The sequence below is a fragment of the Scylla paramamosain genome, unplaced genomic scaffold, assembly GCF_035594125.1.
Source record: "Scylla paramamosain isolate STU-SP2022 unplaced genomic scaffold, ASM3559412v1 Contig3, whole genome shotgun sequence".
In the NCBI taxonomy this organism is placed as follows: domain Eukaryota; kingdom Metazoa; phylum Arthropoda; class Malacostraca; order Decapoda; family Portunidae; genus Scylla; species Scylla paramamosain.
Window position 1 is genome coordinate 384,563 of NW_026973668.1, and position 25,438 is coordinate 410,000.

The 25,438-nt window shown below is 40.0% G+C and overlaps 1 protein-coding gene, 1 long non-coding RNA gene and 1 pseudogene across 3 annotated transcripts; 1 reads left to right on the plus strand and 2 right to left on the minus strand.

Annotated features, from left to right (window-relative positions):
• Positions 1-24,715, minus strand: part of LOC135096182 (ribosomal protein S6 kinase alpha-5-like) — a 29,019-nt pseudogene extending 4,304 nt beyond the window's left edge.
• Positions 7,001-11,623, plus strand: LOC135096208 (uncharacterized). Of its 2 annotated transcripts, none has more exons than XR_010264634.1 (6): positions 7,001-7,410; positions 9,098-9,286; positions 9,365-9,529; positions 9,676-9,880; positions 10,227-10,402; positions 11,176-11,623. It is a non-coding gene; the product is annotated as an uncharacterized LOC135096208 (long non-coding RNA). The 2 variants fall into 2 exon arrangements; XR_010264633.1 differs by having other exon boundaries at positions 9,365-9,524.
• Positions 12,080-14,070, minus strand: LOC135096194 (ribosomal protein S6 kinase alpha-5-like). Its single transcript, XM_063997565.1, is given in 5 exon segments — positions 12,080-12,342; positions 12,345-12,389; positions 12,391-12,435; positions 13,016-13,243; positions 13,823-14,070. Coding segments are annotated over 5 exon segments (657 nt in total). The 5' UTR covers positions 14,048-14,070; the 3' UTR covers positions 12,080-12,228.
• Positions 24,716-25,438: the final 723 nt, after the last annotated feature.

Here is a 25,438-nt window from a genome sequence, read left to right on the forward strand (position 1 = left end):
CACTTCTGCAATGCATCTCTACTACTTTCAAAAGGGTCTAGTTAAAGTGACAGGTTTTTAAGGATAATTTTATGGTTTTAGTGACAAATCAACAAGATTTCCACATTATTATCAGGAAAATAACTCTTGAGAATCTGGCTAATCATCTCTGTGGCCTTTAAAAATAGTAGTGGTGAGAGACCAAACTGTTTTAGAATACAGTCTAACACTCCAGGCCAGAATACAGGAACAGGTAGAGGAAGTAAACTCGGCTAAGTTGTATTAATTTCGTGCGTTCTACAGAGAGAGAGAAAGAGAGGTGTTTATGAATGAAGGGAGAGAAGGAGGAGGAGGAACGGGAGGTGGTGTGTGTGTGTGTGTGTGTGTGTGTGTGTGTGTGTGTGTGTGTGTGTGTGTGTGTGTGTGTGTTTCAGGAGTAAACAAAAGGGAATGTTTGCTAGTACACACACACACACACACACACACACACACACACACACACACACACACACACACACACACACACAATATTAAACACACAAACACACACACAATACTAAACACACAAACACACAATACTACAAACACACAAACAATACTACAAACACAAACACACAATACTGAACATACAAACACACACACCTTCTCTGCCCAGGCCCTTGACACAGCTGACGGAGAACAGAGCCCTAGGATTGATCACCTCCCAAGCCTCGGTCAAACTGGCACCGATGTCTCTCCTCCTTCTGCCCTGCGGTGGAAGAACAAAACACAAATCTGACTCACACACGACAAGACAACAGCGAACGTAAACAAACAGTGTTGCCAACTCAGGGAAAGGGAGTTTTACTGTACAAGGGATAAAATACAAGTGAATCACCATGGAAACACCCTTTGAAAACCCACAGTAACTTCCACTACAGCCTTGATAACACTACTTACCCTAGATCACCCCCAAACACCCCTATATAACCCTGAAACACCACCAAGACCATTAAACACCCCAAAACAAACTATTTACCTCAAAACACTTACAAAACACTCCCAAAACAAAATTAAACACCCCAAAACACACTATTTACCTCAAAACACTTGCAAAACACTCCCAAAACAAAATTAAACACCCCAAAACACACTATTTACCTCAAAACACTTGCAAAACACTCCCAAAACTCCATTAAACACCCAAAAACAGACAATTTACCTCAAAAACTTGCAAAACACTCCCAAAACACCATTAAACACCCAAAAACAGACAATTTACCTCAAAACACTTGCAAAAACACCCCCAAAACACCTCCAAAACCCCAATAATACCCAAAAAACAGACAAAAACAGACAAATATACCCAAAAACAGACAATTTACCTCAAAACACTTGAAAAAACATCCCAAAACACCTCCAAAACACCCCAAAATATCTCAAAACATTCCTAAACACACAAACAGGAGTGTAATGAATTAATAAGTGAAAGAAAGCAAGAGAATGTAAACAAACAGATGATAATGAAAAGAAAAGTGATTTAAATGAGATTGTTAAGATGTTTTGATGGTTTATGGTAAGGAAAATGAGAGAAAGGGTTTGTAATGAATAGAAAGGGTTTGTAATGATGACAGAAAGGAAGGAATAAGAGGGAAAAGTAAAGAAATGAGGAAAGGAAAAAGAAAATGATGCTTTACCCACAATGCACCTCTCTTTAAGAATATTCAGAGACACAAGGAAATACAAACAAATAACAAAACAAGCAAGCAAAGAAAAAATGAAAGGAAAAAAAAAGATAAGCAAAAATGTTATGAAAAAAAAAAAAATGAACATAATAAAAAAAATAAATAAAAGAGAGACAGTAAGAATAAATTATTGAACACACACACACACACACACACACACACACACACACACACACACACCTCAGGCAGCAATTCCTGGAAGAAGACAGCAAAGAATATTATGTTAGCCAAAGCGAGAGTGAGTGCGTAGACAACCGAGGCCGCAAACCACCCAGTACTTCCCCCAACGCGGCCCCCACAGCTGGCCCGACGGTGAAGCCTATGCTGAATGTCACGCCAATCAGTGCCTGTGGGTTGAGGGGAGGTTAGGAGAGGGTAGGCTGGTTAGGTTAGGTTAGGACACACCGACAACACACCACAATATAAATAAGAAATAAAATAATGCACAAGAAAATAAAAAAGCTAAAAAAACTAAACAAACAATAAATTTAACACCACCACAACACCTTTAAACACCCTCAAAATACACAAAAACATCCCAGAACACAAAAAAAAACACCAAAACACCCTCAAAATACCCCAAAACATACCAAAGCATCCCAAAACACTCCAAAAAACACACCAAAACACCCTTAAAATACCGCAAAACACCCAAAAAACACCCCAAAACACACAAAAACACTCCAAAAACACACCAAAACACCCTCAAAATACCCCAAAACACCACAAAAAATCCAAAAACACACCAAAACACCCTGAAAATACACCAAAACACCCCAAACCACTCCAAAAACACACTAAAACACCCTCAAAATACCCCAAAACACTCCAAAAACACACCAAAACACCCTCAAAATACACCAAAACACCACAAAACACTACAAAAACATCCGAAAACACCCCAAAAATACCCCAAAAAGACCCAAAAACACCGCAAAAACACCTGAAAACATCCTCAGAACAATGAAAGGGACTAAAACACAAAATAACAATAACCAAAAAAACAAAAACAAGAAAACAAGCTGCAATATCGAACAGCAGGAACACAAACACACACACACACACCCTACAAACAAACAAACAAACAAACAAAAAATAAATAAACAGATAACAGGATAAAATAAAAATTGGAAAAAAATAACAATAAAACCAAACTAGAAATATATAAACCAATACAAAACTGCAACACACCCCACATACCACTAAAACAAGACAGAGCGGAACCTCACAGGGACGCCAATGATATGCTGGTAATAAGTAACACAGGATAGCAGACAGGAATACAAGCCGCTGGAGTCGTGCTTGGAGTAACAGTCAAGGAGAGCAGGACACAGAGGCACCACCGCCATGAAGCCGACCAGGTCCAGGATCAGACTGCCGATACCACCTTGCTTGTCCGTGCGTTCCTCTGTGGGTGTTAGGTTAGGTTAGGTTACGTTAGGTTACGTTAGGTTAAGTTAGGTTAGGTTAAGTTAGGTTAAGTAAAGTTATGTTAGGTTAGGTTAGGTTAGGTTAAGTTAGGTTAGGTTAGGTTAGGTTAAGTTAAGTTAGGTTAGGTTAGGTTAAGTTAGGTTAGGTTAAGTTAAGTTAGGTTAGGTTAAAAGAGGTTAGGTTAAAAGAGGTTAGGTTAAGTTAGGTTAGGTTAAGTTATGTTAGGTTAAAAGAGGTTAGGCTAAGTTATGTTAGGTTAAGTTAGCTTATGTTAGGTTAGGTTAGGTTAAGTGAGGTCTTTTTTATCTTTTATTTTTTCTCAGTATTTTTTTCTTATTGTACTTAGTTCCCTTTGACCAGTGTCCCTCCTATATATACAAAAAATAAAACAAAATAAATAAATAAATAAATAAAGTAAAACAAGAACATGTTTACGACTTTAAATCAGTTTCCCGACACACTTGTGCATGGAGGCAGTGTTGCAGGAGCCTTGAGTGACAAATATTGCAGCGAGCACCTTCCCAACACACTTTACATCTCAGCTTAGCAACACACACCAACACACACCAACACAACACCCTGCTCACCTTCTCCTTGATGTCCGCACCCTGTACTGCCCCTCTGTCCCTGCCGTCCGCCTCGCCACCACTGCTGCCGCCACCGCCATCGCTGCCGCCAACTGCTTGCCGGATTGGAGGGTTGCCGTTGCTCTGAAAGTTACGTTAGGTTAGGTTAAGTGGGGCTGTGGGATGAGGATGTAGGTTAGGTTAGGTTAGGTTAGGTTAGGTTTGGTTAGGTTAGGTTAAGTGGGGCTGTGGGATGAGGATGTAGGTTAGGTTAGGTTTGGTTAAGCTAGGTTAGGTTAGGTTTGGCTATGCTTAGTTAATTAAGTTAGGTGAGGTTAGGTTAGGCTAGGTTATGTTAGGTTTGGCTAGGTTTCTTTAGGTTAGGTTAGGTGAGGTTAGGTTAGGTTAGGTTAGGTAAGGCTTGGCTAGGTTAGAATTGCTTAGGTTACGTTAGATAAAGTTTGGCTAGGCTAGCTTGGGATTAAGACACGAGATAGCCAGTCTTGGGGAGGAGGAAGCACCACACAGAAGTTAGGGTAGGCTTCTTTGGGCTAGGCTTGGTTTGGTTAGGGGCAGCTGAGGAGTGTGAGGCTCCACCACGTTAGGTTAAATTTGAGGTAATATTTTAGTCATATTCTTCCTCACCACCAAAATTTTCCCACTGTAAAAACTTTAATATTTTTCTTTCAGAAGGCTATAGAACAAAATCACTCGTTTTCTCATCCCAGACCCCTAACCACCACCCCTTTCTTCCTTCACACACACACACACACACACACACACACACACACACGTTCCCTCACAGCACAAGGGAACGCGCAATTAAATCCACAACAGCAGCAGCATCGGCCAGCCAGCCAGCCTCTTTTGACTTAAATGTAGGAAACTTTTAAACACGTATATATAACATTTTCTTCTTTACACACACACACACTATATATATATCCTCTCACTTCCTCCTCGTGTGCTTATCACTGCTTCCGTGACGTGGGAGAGCGAGGGAGAGCGAGAGGAAGTCTTATCACCAGCTGGAAGGAAACCACCGCTTTGTTTACATCTGAAAAGAGAAAACGTGGGTGTTACTTCTGTCACCGGGGTTACTAATCTAAAGCTGAGAGAGAGAGAGAGAGAGAGAGAGAGAGAGAGAGAGAGAGAGAGAGAGAGAGAGAGAGAGAGAGAGAGAGAGAGAGAGAGAGAGAGAGAGAGAGAGAGAGAGAGATTGTCATATAACCATTTTATACTCAAGATAATAAAAGACAGCAAACGTTTAATTATTCACTTTTCAACTTTCCCCGCTTCTCTCTAACCTTTCTTCCACTGTGCTGGTGGTGGCGGTGGTGGTGGTGGTCTTCCTGCTTTTCTCTTTTGTCCCTCTACATTCATATTACTGAATTCGTATAACTGAACATTACCTCTACATTGTATTACTGAATCAACGCCTAACCTAACCTAGCCTAACCTACCGTGTACCTCTCTATTTACCCTCTACACATCCTTACAACCTCCAGTACCTCCCCCTGCTAGGACTCTAACACCACAACACCACAACACCCCGTCCAGACCCAGAATTTCCCCACACTTGCATCTAGTAGCTTCATATATCACAACACAAGCTATAACGCCCCTGACACGCTTCTACGATCATAGGCCCTTCCTAAAATACTCCAGAATCTTTTATTTTACCTCAAGCACACCACTTCTACCCTCAAAGACCCTATTCTTACCTGCAACATGCCTATAACATAACCAAAACACCTCAAACGCAACTCCAATCACACTAAAACACATTAAAACACCTTAAACATACCCAGAACATTCCTAAACGCACAAAAACATCCTAAACACATCGAAAAGGCACCAAAATATGCCCAAATACACTTAAAATACTCCAAAACTCACCCCAATTGACTTAAAACGCATCCAAAACACACCGTACCAACCCAAAACACACTCAAACTCATCCACAACATCCCAAAACACACTTAAAACATCCCAAAACACTGAAAACGGCCCAAAACACACTTAAAACACCCCAAAACACACCCAGACTGACCTAAAATACCCAAAAATACCCACAAACGCGGCCACAACTCACCCGTCTCCACACAAAACACACCCAAACTCATCCATAACATCCCAAAATACACTCGAAACATCTCAAAACATTGCAAACAGTTCAAAGCACACGTAAAGCACTCCTAAACAAGCCTAAGCCACCCCAAAACGCACCAGGAACGCTAAATATTGACTCAAACATCACCACATCCCATCAACACACACTCCAACACCCCGTAAACACCTCCACACACACTCCAACACCGCCTAAACACGCCAAATACACTGAAAGCACTGTCAAGGAAGACAAATACTACGAAGACAGACAGGGCAGCAGGGAAAATTAACCTAAATATTGTTTTCTTTAGCATTTTCCTGTTTTACCACCTCCTCTATTCCTTCTCCCTTCATCTTCCTCCTCTATTTCTCTTATTTTCTTACTCATTCTAGTCTTATCTACACGTCTGAGTCTAGAAAGACGTGGAAACACCAGGAAAACACTGCAAAATACGATAAATATTACCGAGGAGACAGCGGAGCCGATCAAGGTCCCGGGTTCATGATGGCGGCCGTGACGTCACGGCAATTTTACGTACCGTAACGGATTTCATTTTAAAATTGACCCCTCGAAAAAATGGAGCTAGGCTGGAATGCCTTATATATTCTGACTTGATAAATACTTAAACAAATATCCACAATATTAAAACAGCTCTAGCCTGAGTAGTATTTAAAAAATATCCAAATTAAATATGGAAAAAGTGTTGAAATATTCGGCACAATTTAAATCATTGAAAAGTCCACAACATTTGAATTTTTAGGAACGTAAAAAATTTTAAAAAATCTGAACTATCATCTTACACAATCAAAAGTGACCCGGAACAAAAAGTAAACAAATAAAACCGAAATTGCGTAAAAAACAAGTGTTGGACCTAAATACGATTAAAAACCACTGAAAAGTCCACCTATTTTGACTCAACAACAAGATAAAACACTTTAAAACATACAAACTATTTTTTCAAGCAATGAAAAGTTAGTTACAAGCTGAAGTAGAGAGACAATAACACAAAAAGTGTTGTAATAACAACTTTTAACAGGACCATAAACCATTTTTAAAGTCCACTTATTTCTCTCAACAGGAACCAAAAAACAATTTAAAAATCATAAGCAATTTTTAGAAATACAAAAGACGTAGTTAGAGCGTGAAATAAAAAATCAAGTTTGTCAAAATACTGCTAAAAAAACACCCCGCATTTTCGTCAAGCAACACAAAATTGAACACAACTCAACACAAGCCACGAAAACACTTCTAAAGCAAATAATTATTTTTATAAACCATAAAAAACATGCTATACCACCAGAATAAAGAAGTTAAGAAAAAAATAAAAAAATATTGGAACCCGCAGGTTGAGGCAGGTTGGCAGAGGTAGCCAGGCATCATGGCGGCCCTTGTCAGTGGAGAGAACGGCCGCTATTTTGCCTGTTATTCTTCCATCGTAACTAAATGAGGCAATGGCGGATATATCTAGCTAGCGGATATGAAAGCCTAGTCATGTGGCTCCACTTAGTGACGTGTTAGGCTTACAATAAGTGACAAATGAAGCAGATATTGGCGGATAAATGGGGAAGGCTGCCTCCACCTCAGCTGGTAACATTAGGTAAGTGGATTTTTTTGACGTTTTTATCATTCCTGTCATGGTTAATTAGTAAGAGTTTTGTGGTGGGGGCTTGAAGCGCTTGTGGCACCGTGGAATGCTGGGTCACGTCAATATATTCCTAACCAGGTGCAAAAACATGAAATACGAGGCTCAACAATAAACAGTAAGGTTAACCACTGACCTGACGGCCCTGTGTTGTTGTGGTGGGTGACACGTAACAACACTATCACAGTTACCGCCTGTTACATCACACTGCAAATTAGCTGGCTGGACAAGTGGTGGGCCGGTTTCTTACCAATATTATCCCTTGTGGCACTGTAGGCACCTCCCGGCAGGCACCAAGATTGCACCAGCACACGCAGGCACCCACCACGGCCCCTGTCACTGTCTTGCTCTGCGAAAATACGTTAAATAAAGCAACAGTTTATGGCACCCTTTTAACCTAGTGCCTTGTGTCTGACGTCTGGTGGTGTCTCCGTCCCAGCCTGCTCCGCACAGTACGCAAGCAAAGCTATCCACAATAAATTTTTACCGTTCAATAACAAGCACCAACTTCTTTTATATTATACAAAACTAATAGAAAATTAAATATAAAGAATTATAAGCGTGTAAAAATAAATCTCAGGCCATTATAACTGTAAATGTCAAAGTATCTAGATGTTACTGATTGAAGCGCCAAATTCAAACATGTCCTGGCGGGGCTTGCACTTCAATGTTTCGTCCCTTGTGTGGCGTAATGTGAAATAATTGAAAAGCTTGTGTGAATTGAAGGCTTGGCTTAATACTGTGTTATATCTCAGCTTATCATTAAGTATTTACCATTTGACGTTAAAAAAACAATACTTCACAGAGATATCGAAGTATAAGAGGCTCCTATACTGTAGCTAATGATCAACAGAGAATTACCAGCCTTTCTCTGTGCGTCAAGGAGAGCCCACCTGCATGTACTAAATATATGTTTTTAATTAGTCTTTTGTGATTAATCTTTTTAATATATCTGCGCCAATGTAAACTAGTATGTGCTTAGAAGGCGTACCAATGTGTGGGTTGTGGTGGGTTTGGTGCTACTCCAAGGGAACACGTGCTGGAGAAATCTGGGAAGCACTGATGTACAAATAACTGAGCGTAATTCAATTCACATAAGTCTCCCATAAAAATAAAAAGCTGACCTCCGTTTTCTCTCAAGAACGTAAACATTTAGGCGTATTTCAATTCACATAAGTATACCATAAAAATAAGAAAAACTGACCTCCGTATTCTTTCACGAACGTAAACATTTAGGCGTATGTCAATTCACATAAGTATCCCATAAAAAATAAAAAAACTGACCTTTTATTGTTGTTGTTGTTATCATCATTATTCTTGCTTTTTTATTTATTTTTCATTATCTTCCTTGTTTCCTCATCTCTCTCTCTCTCTCTCTCTCTCTCTTGAAAGATTCCGCCCTAGAGATATAGAACACACACACAGTGATGTAACGCCCTTAGGGAAACGTTCGTGTGCGTGTGTGTGTGTGTGTGTGTGGTATGGAAAGATATAATTGCTTAGGTACAGCCTCTCTCTCTCTCTCTCTCTCTCTCTCTCTCTCTCTCTCTCTCTCTCTACGTATTTTGTCTGTCTGCCCTCGTGTGTGTGTGTGTGTGTGTATCTCATTTATTTATTTAAGTTATTTTTCTTCTTCACGCAGATAGTAATTGACGAACACAACACACCACGTGGAGAGAAGCAAGGTGTGGAGTACCCAAGCCTCTCACAGTCCATGCTAGTAGACTCACCCTGCATGTGGAGATCTCCCAAAATGCACGGAGGTTATTCCAGAGCTGCAGGACAGAGTACTTGAGGCCATTGGTGAACAGAAAGCTGAGGTTGAACAAAGGTAGAGTAAAGATTACACTGACATTTGGGACATTGACATTGTTTGTTACCAGTATTATATTGATTCCTTTTATTTCAGCCAAGAATTGATAGCTGCCCAAGGTGTAAGCAAGATTCACAATGATGAGGTCATTGTGACGTGTGCAATGTGTCCACTGGTCTTGGCCTTCCTGACCAAGGCAGCCACACAAAGGAAATTCCACGTTATTGTTGCCGAACGTGCCCCTAAATATTATGATGTAAGGTGTTTTATGCGTCTCTTTCACGTCATCGTGTCTGATGTGCACAATACATAACACAGGGACTGCCACATGTAGGGGTGATGGCTTCTTGCAGCTTCCTTTATTTTATTATGTTCTTATGTTCTCAATACATCTTTTACTTGTGCAGGGTCACCCAGTGGCAAAAGCTTTATGTACTGCTGGAATTGAGACAACATTAATTCAAGACTCTGCAGTGTTCCCCATCATGTCACGTGTCAACAAGGTCATCAAAGGTCATCGTTGGCACCGAGACGGTGGTGACCAACGGAGGCATTGAGACCTTTGTTGGTGCAGCCTCTCTTGCCTCACCACCAAAGTTTTATTCTGTTCCAGTAAGTTTTATTTGTTAGTCATTATCCTGATACCTCTTTCAGTGGGGCAGTATTTGAAACATATTTACTGTTGCAAATTGAACAGGGAAGGTATCACAAAAGTACATATTATTTTATTCTCACAGAAATTCTTGATTCCAGTTTTTGATACATTCCTTTTCCACGTGTTTATTTCGTGTAGGTGGATATACATTCCTCGTGTTGAGTGTTGGACGGTCCTTTCTCAAACCTCAACCTGTTGTTGTCTCATGTGGAGCTAGATACTATCAGATCAGTACCTATATAATATTGAAAATCATGGCATGAATTGTGCATTTTGCTTATTGTCACAAATCTTCATTTTCAGCTGTATGTGTGCACTCCCACATACAAATTTAGCTTGATGGGCTGTGAAGAAACAAGCCACCAAACCACCACTTCTATTATCCCAGAGGGAACAAAGTTTTGGCCGTCTGTAAATACTGCGCTGACTCAGCTAGATTACGTTCCTCCAGAAAATGTCACCAGTTTGATAACTAACAAGTGAGTTTGTGTTGTTCATATGACTGTGTGGTCCTTTCAAGGTGTGATGTTGGGGGTTCATTTCATTTTTTCATTTGCTTTCCTTGTTGGGCCTGGGCTGACCTCAGGAGACATCAGTATTTGTCAGCTTTATGCACAAACTGTTATTTAGCACTGTACTTCATCTCCCAGTAAAACTTCTGATCCTAAATGCATCAAATGAAAGGCCTTTATGTTTTACTTATGAGTGAGATAAACAACTTACTCAATTTATTATGCAGTAAAATCCCTCTCGTCCGGCATTCCAGTATCCGGCAGCTTCAAGTATCCGGCACATTTTTCCCCGAGCCTTAAAATCAATAAAAAATCAACGTGTACTCAGAAAATCAATTAAAATTCCCACGCGAGGCATACTCCGTCCCCTTGCCACCACAGCGCGCTGCTTCGCGCCACCCGCAGCCCACTGCACTGTGTTTACTCAGTGACTCAGTCCCGCGTGTGCACTGTTTATCGCCTGACGCCTTCATCACGCCTAAAGTTGTAGAAAAAAGGAAGTGTGTTGTGCTTACACTTAAGCAGCTGATCAGATCAGCTGATCATCATTGTTGTGGTAAGATGCGTGAGTGTAGGGTGGTCACTGTGGACATAATTTCACTTCTGTTCAAGTGTCCGGCACGTCGGCGGTCCCGTTGATGCCGGACAAGAGGGATTTTACTGTACCCTGTTTATCTTGTACATCTACTCACTTAGCTTTAAATAATGGCTGCTGACCATTTAAATCTCTTTTATTTCAGTCGAGGTACTGCACCATCCTACGTGTACCGGCAGCTTAGCGAACTGTACCGTCCCACTTCTTGTGTAACAAGAAGGTAACAGCTTTAATCCTTGCAAATAAGGAATAAGAGAAAAGAGACACACCTGCCATTTGTACTGTTATGCTGTAGTGTTCTGTCCTTTTTTTCCTCTTTTATCCTAGAACCATTTTTGGTCATTCATGTTTCTAAAAATTATTATACAAAAATGTTGAGCTTAATATGTTTGGTGTAGTTTTTTGTAACATGTGTTATTATTGTTAATGTGTGTGGTTCCCCTCAGGAAGAATGTTGCAGTATTAGCAGTAATGTTACAGCCAATGGAAGTGTCTGTATTGTGCTTTGGTGGGAGGTTAATTTGATGTATTTTTAGAGTTGTGCAGGATATTATAGCAAGCCCTCAAAATAAAGAAAATAACTATAGAAAACACTCCTTGTATTGAAAACACCACTGCAGAGAAATCTCTAATGAAACAGGAAACCCTACATTCAGTACTGTGTGGTTGTTGCAGTAACACTGAGCTAAATGCCTTTTGGATGGTTGTACACTAAAAATAATGTAAAAATGCCTACAAACAACTGTCCCTGCATTAAAAACCTTTCATCATAAAATTACACACAAGATACTCAAGCAGTGCATGAATGTTGAAGCGGTACCATTTGCTCCCTTCTGCACAGCTTGCAGCAACACTTCTGGCGCTGCATAGTGAACAGTGAAGCACGGTGTCTTCGTGCTGCCATCCTTTTCCTTGTCAGGCATCAAATGTGCAAACCCAAAATCCACAATCTTAATAACTGAATCTTCAGAAGAATCCTTCAACAAGAGATTCCGTGAAAAGATGTTTACATTAGAATGGCCTCGGAGAAGGATAATATCTGAATGGAATAAATTCATACTTTTTATTATAGAGGCCATACAAATGATGGAGATCAATAATATTCCATGCAATAAATTCTTCAAAATAAGCAGATGGAAAATCAATGCAAAAAAAATTCCTTTTTTTACCTTTCCTTTCTTTTCTTTTCTGTCTATCCTCAACACCAACCCTTTTCACCCCTGTCTGGCTTTAGGTCTCCGTGAACACTGGTGCTTTTCCTGTGCACGTGGTGAACTGCTGGCAACAGGTTCCTCACGACGACCGAAGCCCGAGGCGAGCCTCTGTGAACCTCTCGTGTTTCCTGATCCTCTGAGGCAGCCGGCTCTCCACCTCCAAGGAGCTGCATCACAATGTAGGTGTGTGCCTGTGAAACCAACATGAATTAGATACAGGCATACAATGATTAAATGCAAGGAAAAGAAAATAATATGATCTTAAACTAATTGTTACTTAAATCATTTTGTGTCAAAATGATTTAATATCAATGACATATCCAAAAGAAAGAGTGAGTGAAGTTGAAAGTAGTGATAGGTGAGGAAAGCTACTTGGATGGTAGTACTTGGATGGGGTAGAGAAGTGTGTGTTAAAGACATCATGCAGTTGAACAAGCAACAAGGAAAGGTCTAGATAAGGAGGATGGAGGTTCTTCTGGTGCGGCCACCTCCTCAGGGGATGCTCCCACAGAGAGTGAGGCAACACAGAGATAGGTAGATGGAGAGAATGTCAATGACTGTTAAAAGATAGTAGAGGAAGAAGAGTGGTCTGATGAAATTAGTGTATTCAAGCAGGAATCACTCTAGTGCAAGTGTTTATCCATAACTGAGAGTGGTAGGTATTACATAGTGCTCAGTAAACAAACTCCACAAAACAAAGGCATATATGGAAGACATTTTCAACTTTCATTATTCAGCTTCCAATGTTGAGAATCATGAATAGATGCTTACCTCATCATGGAAAACTTCATGGATGTTGTTGACAATGTTGGAATGTCCTTGGCAAGCCCAGAGTAAATTGATTTCTTGTTGGCAGTCTAGTCTTCTTGACACTATCTCCACAGGAAAGTGTTGTTGCCCGCTGGACTTTTGTACACATTCCCGACAGACACTGAAGCTGCCGTCTCCGAGTACATTATCTCGGAGATTCAGTTCGTATTTTTGGAAAAATGGCGAGTCCTGGAAAAAATACATGTCTATGAGTTATTTCATACATTTTTTTTCATCACAAGTACTTTAATAATTAAATGAGAAAGTATGCATACAACTAGACACAAATATAATTCACACATAACTAAAACTAATAAGATGAGGAAGCTGGGAAACTCCTAAACTATATATCTATTCTTACAATGAGTCTATCCCTCACAGGGGAAGACATCAGCCATGCATACTTATATTATTACTACTGCTACTACTACGACAATTTACCTTTACTGTCAAAATCACGCTGAGACAATTCACCAAAAATTCAAGTGTGTTTTAATGCTTTCACTGATACAAAACAATTTGCAGCACCAGAAGTAATGCATGAAATCTTTATAATAATCATCTACTTGAAAGAAGGGGATTAAAAAGAATGGATTTTGCAATTTGTACCCAGTTTAAAGATTAGAGATGGCTGTGGAACAAGTAAAAATGGCTTAGAGTGATTAATGGTTAAGGAAAGATGTAGCAAACAGCAGTCAAAGAGTTAATAGTGAAGAATCAAAATTAGCAAGTAAATCAGCAACAGCAGAATAGAAACTGAGTACTAACCTTAAAGCTACAAGCCAATAATAGGTTGGTTGTGGAAGGTCTTCTGTCTGGTGACATCTTGAAAAGGCTGCTGCTGTCGCTGATGACATTGTCAGTGAAGAGAATTGATGGAGCAACGTAGGAGTAGCCCCGAAATAATAATGTAACAATACTATCTTTGGAAGAGTACACACACTCATATAAATACATACATACATACATACATTCATACATATACACATACATATACAATTAAGTCTTATTTGGGTACTTACATTGAACATTTTCTCAACATCTGGAGGAACGATTGCTGGAGAATCCTGTGGTATCATTGCAGTGAACTCTTCAGAAAAATTACTAACATCTAACTCAGTACTGATTCTTGGTACAAAGGGAGCAGGTACTTTCTTTTGAGCAAGGCATCCCAATTCAATTTCTGTCAGGAAAAAAAGGAATTACCACTTATTACAACCAAGCCACATCAATTTTTTTTCTTTCTAAATGTATCTAAAAGTTGCATCAATATAAACCACTTGGTCATTAGGTCACAACCACCACTACTAAAGACACAACATGACTTCAAGGTAATCTTTAAAAGGAAAATATGAAAGGATGGTATTTCTACCTCCATTCCTGTTTCTCATTTACAGACTGGTAAGCAAAAGATGAAGGAAAGTGAATAAAAGAACAGGTATAGAGAGAGGATGACCACCTTAGTTCAGATCACCCATGTTGCAGCTAAATTTGTACTATATGAGTGAGCAGCCTCAATACAAACCTTAAAAAATACATGGTCCTTAATCTCTAGCGCATCCCGTGGCCCTCCCCCTAACCACTGGCGAGGGTCTTTCACGAGGAGTCTTGAAATTAAGTCTCTGACCTCTGGCGATAGATCACTGGGCAACGGTGGCCGTGTTTTCAGGATTCGTCTGTTGCGAAAATAGAAAACATTCCATTAGAACTTGCAATCTAGTTAAATAAAACAAAATAAGTAAAAAATAATAATATTCACATAGAGCATATCTAGCCTGATATTTAATGAACTAGCACATCCCATACCTTTATCTTTCAACCAAAAGAAAGCTCAGTGCAGACTCTTACCTTGAAATCTCCTGCTGGTTACTCTTTTCACCTTCCACCGTGAAAGGCGAGGCTCCAGTTGACAGTTCATATGTTAACACTCCCACACTCCACCAGTCCACAGCCTGATCGTGGCCGTGAGCTCCTCCCTGCACCACCTCGGGGGCCACGTACTCAATTGTGCCACAGAAGGAGCATGCTCTGTGTTCCGTTTCATGAGAGAGGAAGTCCTTGCTGAGGCCAAAGTCTGTCAAAACTATGTGGCCATCCGAGTCCAGGAGGATGTTTTCAAGCTTGATGTCTCGATAGATGATACCAAGCTGCAATGGATCCCAGTCGTTAAACAAATGCAAAGAACAAAACAGAAAACCATCAGTTAAAACGGAGCTGCGTATTCTGTAATTGCTATTGAGAATACTCTTAACCTGGTGTAAGTCTGAATGATAAAAATGCAACACTGTGCCTGTGTGTGTGTGTGTGTGTGTGTATACATGTGTGTGTATGTGTGTGTGTGTGTGTGTGTGTGTGTGTGTGTGTGTGTGTGTGTGTGTGTGTGTGTGTGTGTGTGTGTGTGTGTGTGTGTGTCTTAAATTTTTTTTATCTGAGGATTAAACTTTTCTATGCTCCCAAAATAGTTTACCAAATTTTTTTTTTTTTTTTCATGAATTTGTTATAGCAGGCTAGAGTTTTCCCAATGGTACATAATGTGAGGTACTCAATGTGGCTTACTTTGTGCAGATGCTCAAGGGCAAGGATGACTTCACCAATGTAGAGACGGACTTCATCCTCATGGAACCTTTCTCACTGGTAAAGGTGAGGGAACAGTTCTCCTCCGCTGACATAGTCTGAACAGCAACACAAAAATAAACAATAAATTCACCATGCAACAGAGAAAGATATAAGAAAAAAGGAATAACAAAAAAATTAACATTGATTTAAATGCACAATTAAAGTTTCCTTCCCTCCTTGAATTCTCCATAAACAGTGATAAACTGAGCTGAAGATGAGGTAATTTCACCATGGGAGAGGGAAAATACAAACACACACACAGACACACAAATGGTAATACTAACCAAGGATAAGGTGGAGTTTAGCATCAGTTTGGAAGGCATAGTGAAGGGTGACCAGGAAGGGACTCTGCTGCACTGCCTCTTAACACCTGCCTCTCTGTCTTGGTGTGCTCGGTTGTCTTCTTCTTCTTCTTCTGTACGATGGTCGCTTTCTTCAGAACCTTCATGGCATACAACTTCCCTGCATCCTTCCCCGATACCTTCCGCACCAGAAAGACTTTGCCATAAGCTGTGAGGAGAGAAAATCTTGACTTAACAAAACAAATGGGGAATGGCTGTACACCACTTGCCTCTGTCTCATGAACAAAAGAACATTTGAACATAAGAAAATAAGGGAAGCTGCAAGAAGCCATCAGGCCTACATGTGGCAGTCTCTGTAAGTTAGCCTCTTATAGTATATTACAAAGCACAATATATCTATCTAACTGTAAATCTAAGGTCCCTGTTCTGAAACACTTCTGCAATGCATCTCTACTACTTTCAAAAGGGTCTAGTTAAAGTGACAGGTTTTTAAGGATAATTTTATGGTTTTAGTGACAAATCAACAAGATTTCCACATTATTATCAGGAAAATAACTCTTGAGAATCTGGCTAATCATCTCTGTGGCCTTTAAAAATAGTAGTGGTGAGAGACCAAACTGTTTTAGAATACAGTCTAACACTCCAGGCCAGAATACAGGAACAGGTAGAGGAAGTAAACTCGGCTAAGTTGTATTAATTTCGTGCGTTCTACAGAGAGAGAGAAAGAGAGGTGTTTATGAATGAAGGGAGAGAAGGAGGAGGAGGAACGGGAGGTGGTGTGTGTGTGTGTGTGTGTGTGTGTGTGTGTGTGTGTGTGTGTGTGTGTGTGTTTCAGGAGTAAACAAAAGGGAATGTTTGCTAGTACACACACACACACACACACACACACACACACACACACACACACACACACACACACACACACACACACACACACACACACACACACAATATTAAACACACAAACACACACACAATACTAAACACACAAACACACAATACTACAAACACACAAACAATACTACAAACACAAACACACAATACTGAACATACAAACACACACACCTTCTCTGCCCAGGCCCTTGACACAGCTGACGGAGAACAGAGCCCTAGGATTGATCACCTCCCAAGCCTCGGTCAAACTGGCACCGATGTCCCTCCTCCTTCTGCCCTGCGGTGGAAGAGCAAAACACAAATCTGACTCACACACGACGAGACAACAGCGAACGTAAACAAACAGTGTTGCCAACTCAGGGAAAGGGAGTTTTACTGTACAAGGGATAAAATACAAGTGAATCACCATGGAAACACCCTTTGAAAACCCACAGTAACTTCCACTACAGCCTTGATAACACTACTTACCCTAGATCACCCCCAAACACCCCTATATAACCCTGAAATACCACCTAGACCATTAAACACCCCAAAACAAACTATTTACCTCAAAACACTTGCAAAACACTCTCAAAACAAAATTAAACACCCCAAAACACACTATTTACCTCAAAACACTTGTAAAACACTCTCAAAACACCATTAAACACCCCAAAACACACTATTTACCTCAAAAACTTGCAAAACACTCCCAAAACACCATTAAACACCCAAAAACAGACAATTTACCTCAAAACACTTGAAAAAACACCCCCAAAACACCTCCAAAACCCCAATAATACCCAAAAAATGACAATTTACCTCAAAACACTTGAAAAAACACCTCCAAAACCCAAAAAATACCCAAAAAAGACAATTTACCTCAAAACACTTGCAAAAACACCCAAAAAACATCTCCAAAACCCAAAAAATACCCAAAAAAGACAATTCACCTCAAAACACTTGCAAAAACACCCCCAAAACACCTCCAAAACCCCAATAATACCCAAAAAACAGACAAAAGACAAATATACCCAAAAACAGACAATTTACCTCAAAACACTTGAAAAAACACCTCCAAAACACCCCAAAATATCTGAAAACATTCCTAAACACACAAACAGGAGTGTAATGAATTAATAAGTGAAAGAAAGCAAGAGAATGTAAACAAACAGATGATAATGAAAAGGAAAGTGATTTAAATGAGATTGTTAAGATGTTTTGATGGTTTATGGTAAGGAAAATGAGAGAAAGGGTTTGTAATGAATAGAAAGGGTTTGTAATGATGACAGAAAGGAAGGAATAAGAGGGAAAAGTAAAGAAATGAGGAAAGGAAAGAGAAAATGATGCTTTACTCACAATGCACCTCTCTTTAACAACATTCAGAGACACAAGGAAATACAAACAAATTACAAAATAAGCAAAGAAAGAAAAAATGAAAGGAAAAAAAAAAAAGCAAAAATTATACAAAAACAAAAAAAATATACATAATAAAAAAAAAAAAATGAGAGACACACACACACACACACACACACACCTCAGGCAGCAATTCCTGGAAGAAGACAGCAAAGAATATTATGTTAGCCACAGCGAGAGTGAGTGCGTAGACAACCGAGGCCGCAAACCACCCAGTACTTCCCCCAACGCGGCCCCCACAGCTGGCCCGACGGTGAAGCCTATGCTGAATGCCACGCCGATCAGTGCCTGTGGGTTGAGGGGAGGTTAGGAGAGGGTAGGCTGGTTAGGTTAGGTTAGGACACACCGACAACACACCACAATATAAATAAGAAATAAAATAATGCATAAGAAAATAAAAAGTTCAAAAAAAGTAAACTAACAATATATTTTAAACTACCACAACACCTTTAAACACCCTCAAAATACTCCAAAACACCCAGAAACACTCCAAAAACACACCAAAACACTCTCAAAATACCCCAAAACACACCAAAACATCCCAAAATACCCCAAAACACTCCAAAAACACACCAAAACACCTTCAAAATACCCCAAAACACTACAAACACATCCCAAAACACTCCAAAAACACACCAAAACACCTTCAAAATATCCCAAAACACCCCAAAACACTACAAACACATCCCAAAACACTCCAAAAACACACCAAAATACTCCAAAAATACTCCTAAACATCTCAAAACACATCAAAACATTCCAAAAACATCCCAAAACACTTTAAAACACACCAAAAATCCCAAAACACCTCCACAACACCACAAAACACTTCAAAACACCCCTTAACCACCCCAAAACACATCAAAACACTTCACAACACACCAAAAACACCCCAAAACACTCGAAAAACACCCCAAAAACACCTGACGACTCCCTCAGAACACTGAAATAGAATAAAACACAAAATAACAATAATAAATAAAACAAGCTGCAATATTGAACAGCAGGAACACAAACAAACAAACACACACACACCCTGTAAACAAACAAACAAACAAAAAATAAATAAATAGATAATAGGATAAAAAAATTGAAAAAATAATAATAAAAACAAGCTAAAAATATATAAAACCAATACAAAACACAACAAATCCACTCAATTACCAAACAAGACAGAATGGAACCTCGCAGCAAAACCGATGATATGTTGGTAATAAGTCACACAGGAGAGCTGAGAGGAATACAAGCCGCTGGTGTCGTGCTTGGAGTAACAGTCAAGGAGAGCAGGACACAGAGGCACCACCGCCATGAAGCCGACCAGGTCCAGGATCAGACTGCCGAATAACACCTTGCTTGTCCGTGCGTTCCTCTGTGGGTGTTAGGTTAGGTTAGGTTACGTTAGGTTAAGTGAGGTTAGGTTAGGTTAGGTTAGGTTAAGTAAGGTTAGGTTAAGTGAGGTTAGGTTAGGTTAGGTTAGGTTAAGTGAGGTTAGGTTAGGTTAGGTTAAGTTACGTTAGGTTAGGTTAAGTGAGGTTAGGTTAGGTTAGGTTAGGTTAGGTTAAGTGAGGTTAGGTTAGGTTAGGTTAGGTTAGGTTAGGTTAAGTGAGGTTAGGTTAGGTTAGGTTAAGTTACGTTAGGTTAGGTTAAGTGAGGTTAGGTTAGGTTAGGTTAGGTTAGGTTAGGATAGGTTATGTTAGGTTAAGTGAGGTTAGGTTAAGTGAGGTTAGGTTAGGTTAGGTTATGTTAGGTTAGGTTAAGTGAGGTTAAGTGAGGTTAGGTTAAGTTAGGTTAGGTTAAGTTAAGTTAAGTTAGGTTAGGTTAGGTTAAAAGAGGTTAGGTTAGGTTAAGTTAAGTTAGGTTAAGTTATGTTAGGTTAAAAGAGGTTAGGTTAGGTTAGGTTAGGTTAGGTTAAAAGAGGTTAGGTTAAAAGAGGTTAGGTTAAGTTAGGTTAGGTTAGGTTAAGTTAAGTTAAGTTAGGTTAGGTTAAAAGAGGTTAGGCTAAGTTATGTTAGGTTAAGTTAGCTTATGTTAGGTTAGGTTAGGTTAAGTGAGGTCTTTTTTATCTTTTATTTTTTCTCATTATTTTTTTCTTATTGTACTTAGTTCCCTTTGACCAGTGTCCCTCCTATATATACAAAAAATAAAACAAAATAAATAAATAAATAAATAAAGTAAAACAAGAACATTTTTACGACTTTAAATCAGTTTCCCGACACACTTGTGCATGGAGGCAGTGTTGCAGGAGCCTTGAGTGACAAATATTGCAGCGAGCACCTTCCCAACACACTTTACATCTCAGCTTAGCAACACACACCAACACACACCAACACAACACCCTGCTCACCTTCTCCTTGATGTCCACAGCCTGTACTGCCCCTCTGTCCCTGCCGTCCACCTCACCACCACTGCCGCCGCCACCGCCATCGCTGCCGCCAACTGCTTGCCGGATTGGAGGGTTGCCGTTGCTCTGAAAGTTACGTTAGGTTAGGTTAAGTGGGGCCGTGGGAAGAGGATGTAGGTTAGGTTAGGTTAGGTTAGGTTAGGTTAGGTTTGGCAATGCTTCGTTAATTAAGTTAGGTGAGGTTAGGTTAGGTTAGGTTAGGCTAGGTTATGTTAGGTTAGGTTAGGTTAGGTTAGGTTAGGTAAGGCTTGGCTAGGTTAGGCTTGCTTAGGTAAGGTTTGGCTAGGTTAGGTTAGGTTAGGTTAGGTTAGGTAAGGCTTGGCTAGGTTAGGCTTGCTTAGGTAAGGTTTGGCTAGGTTAGGTTAGGTAAGGCTTGGCTAGGTTAGGCTTGCTTAGGTAAGGTTTGGCTAGGTTAGAATTGCTTAGGTTACGTTAGATAAAGTTTGGTTAGGCTAGCTTGGGATTGAGACACAAGATAGCCAGTCTTGGGGAGGAGGAAGCACCACACAGAAGTTAGGGTAGGCTTCCTTGGGTTAGGCTTGGTTTGGTTAGGGGCAGCTGAGGAGTGTGAAGCTCCACCACGTTAGGTTAAATATGAGGTAATATTTTAGTCATATTCTCCCTCACCACCAAAATTTTCCCACTGTAAAAACTTTAATATTTTTCTTTCTGAAGACTACACAAATCACTCGTTTTCTCATCCCAGACCCCTAAACACCACCCCTTTCTTCCTTCACACACGCACACACACACACACACACGTTCCCTCACAGCACAAGGGAACATAGACGAGCAATTAAATCCACAACAGCAGCAGCATCAGCCAGCCAGCCAGCCAGCCTCTTTTAACTTAAATGTAAGAAACTTTTAAACACGCATATATAACATTTTCTTCTTTACACACACACACACACACACACTATATATATCCTCTCACTTCCTCCTCGTGTGCATATCACTGCTTCCGTGACGTGGGAGAGCGAGGGAGAGCGAGAGGAAGTCTTATCACCAGCTGGAAGGAAGCCACCGCTTTGTTTACATCTGAAAAGAGAAAACGTGGGTGTTACTTCTGTCACCGGGGTTACTAATCTAAAGCTGAGAGAGAGAGAGAGAGAGAGAGAGAGAGAGAGAGAGAGAGAGAGAGAGAGAGAGAGAGAGAGAGAGAGAGAGAGAGAGAGAGAGAGAGAATAACCATTTTATACTCAAGATAATAAAAGACAGCAAACGTTTAATTATTCACTTTTCAACTTTCCCCGCTTTTCTCTAACCTTTTTTCCACTGTGCTGGTGGTGGCGGTGGTGGTGGTCTTTCTGCTTTTCTCTTTTGTCCCTCTACATTCGTATTACTGAATTCGTATAACTGAACATTACCTCTACATTGTATTACTGAATCAACGCCTAACCTAACCTAACCTACCGTGTACCTCTCTATTTACCCTCTACACATCCCTACAACCTCCAGTACCTCCCCCTGCTAGGACTCTAACACCACAACACCACAACACCCCGTCCAGACCCAGAATTTCCCCACACTTGCATCTAGTAGCTTCATATATCACAACACAAGCTATAACGCCCCTGACACGCTTCTACGATCATAGGCCCTTCCTAAAATACTCCAGAATCTTTTATTTTACTTCAAGCACACCACTTCTACCCTCAAAGACCAAATTCTTAGCTGCAACATGCCTATAACATAACCAAAACACCTCAAACGCAACTCCAATCACACTAAAACACATTAAAACACCTTAAACATACCCAGAACATTCCTAAACGCACAAAAAACATCCTAAACATATCGAAAAGGCACCATAATATGCCCAAACACACTTAAAATACTCCAAAACTCACCCAAATTGACTTAAAACGCATCCAAAACACACCGTACCAACCCAAAACACACTCAAACTCATCCACAACATCCCAAAACACATTTAAAACATCCCAAAACGCTGAAAACGGCCCAAAACACACTTAAAACACCCCAAAACACACCCAGACTGACCTAAAATACCCAAAAAATACCCACAAACGCGGCCACAACTCACCCGTCTCCACACAAAACACACCCAAACTCATCCATAACATCCCAAAATACACTCGAAACATCTCAAAACATTACAAACAGTTCAAAGCACACTTAAAGCACTCCTAAACAAGCCTAAGCCACCCCAAAACGCACCAGGAACGCTAAATATTGACTCAAACATCACCACATCCCATCAACACACACTCCAACACCCCGTAAACACCTCCACACACACTCCAACACCGCCTAAACACGCCAAATACACTGAAAGCACTGTCAAGGAAGACAAATACTACGAAGACAGACAGGGCAGCAGGGAAAATTAACCTAAATATTGTTTTCTTAGCATTTTCCTGTTTTACCACCTCCTCTATTCCTTCTCCCTTCATCTTCCTCCTCTATTTCTCTTATTTTCTTACTCATTCTAGTCTTATCTACACGTCTGAGTCTAGAAACACGTGGAAACACCAGGAAAACACTGCAAAATACGATAAATATTACCGAGGAGACAGCGGAGCCGATCAAGGTCCCGGGTTCATGATGGCGGCCGTGACGTCACGGCAATTTTACGTACCGTAACGGATTTCATTTTAAAATTGACCCCTCGAAAAAATGGAGCTAGACTGGAATGCCTTATATATTCTGACTTGATAAATACTTAAACAAATATCCACAATATTAAAACAGCTCCAGCCTGAGTAGTATTTAAAAAATATCCAAATGAAATACGGAAAAAGTGTTGAAATATTCGGCACAATTTAAATCATTGAAAAGTCCACAACATTTGAATTTTTAGGAACGTAAAAAATTTTAAAAAATCTGAACTATCATCTTACACAATCAAAAGTGACCCGGAACAAGAAGTAAACAAATAAAACCGAAATTGCGTAAAAACCAAGTGTTGAACCTAAATACGATTAAAAACCACTGAAAAGTCCACCTATTTTGACTCAACAACAAGATAAAACACTTTAAAACATACAAACTATTTTTTCAAGCAATGAAAAGTTAGTTACAAGCTGAAATAGAGAGACAATAACACAAAAAGTGTTGTAATAACAACTTTTAACAGGACCATAAACCATTTTTAAAGTCCACTTATTTCTCTCAACAGGAACCAAAAAACAATTTAAAAATCATAAGCAATTTTTAGAAATACAAAAGACGTAGTTAGAGCGTGAAATAAAAAATCAAGTTTGTCAAAATACTGCTAAAAAAAACACCCCGCATTTTCGTCAAGCAACACAAAATTGAACACAACTCAACACAAGCCACGAAAACACTTCTAAAGCAAATAATTATTTTTATAAACCATAAAAAACATGCTATACCACCAGAATAAAGAAGTTAAGAAAAATATAAAAAAATATTGGAACCCGCAGGTTGAGGCAGGTTGGCAGAGGTAGCCAGGCATCATGGCGGCCCTCGTCAGTGTAGAGAACGGCCGCTATTTTGCCTGTTATTCTTCCATCCTAACTAAATGAGGCACTGGCGGATATATCTAGCTAGCGGATATGAAAGCCTAGTCCTGTGGCTCCACTTAGTGACGTGTTAGGCTTACAATAAGTGACAAATGAAGCAGATATTGGCGGATAAATGGGGAAGGCTGCCTCCACCTCAGCTGGTAACATTAGGTAAGTGGATTTTTTTGACGTTTTTATCATTCCTGTCATGGTTAATTAGTAAGAGTTTTGTGGTGGGGGCTTGGAGCGCTTGTGGCACCGTGGAATGCTGGGTCACGTCAATATATTCCTAACCAGGTGCAAAAAACATGAAATACGAGGCTCAACAATAAACAGTAAGGTTAACCACTGACCTGACAGCCCTGTGTTGTTGTTGTGGGTGACACGTAACAACACTATCACAGTTACCGCCTGTTACATCACACTGCAAATTAGCTGGCTGGACAAGTGGTGGGCCGGTTTCTTACCAATATAATCCCTTGTGGCACTGTAGGCACCTCCCGGCAGGCACCAAGATTGCACCAGCACACGCAGGCACCCACCACGGCCCCTGTCACTGTCTTGTTCTGCGAAAATACGTTAAATAAAGCAGCAGTTTATGGCACCCTTTTTAACCTAGTGCCTTGTGTCTGACGTCTGGTTGTGTCTCCGTCCCAGCCTGCTCCGCACAGTACGCAAGCAAAGCTATCCACAAGAAATTTTTACCTTTCAATAACAAGCACCAACTTCTTTTATATTATACAAAACTAATAGAAAATTAAATATAAAGAATTATAAGCGTGTAAAAATAAATCTCAGGCCATTATAACTGTAAATGTCAAAGTATCTAGATGTTACTGATTGAAGCGCCAAATTCAAACATGTCCTGGCGGGGTTTGCACTGCAATGTCTCGTCCCTTGTGTGGCGTAATGTGAAATCATTGAAAAGCTTGTGTGAATTGAAGGCTTGGCTTAATACTGTGTTATATCTCAGCTTATCATTAAGTATTTACCATTTGACGTTAAAAAACAATACTTCACAGAGATATCGAAGTATAAGAGGCTGCCATACTGTAGCTAATGATCAAGAGAGAATTACCAGCCTTTCTCTGTGCGTCAAGGAGAGCCCACCTGCATGTACTAAATATATGTTTTTAATTAGTCTTTTGTGATTAATCTTTTTAATATATCTGCGCCAATGTAAACTAGTATGTGCTTAGAAGGCGTAGCAATGTGTGGGTTGTGGTGGGTTTGGTGCTACTCCAAGGGAACACGTGCTGGAGAAATCTGGGAAGCACTGATG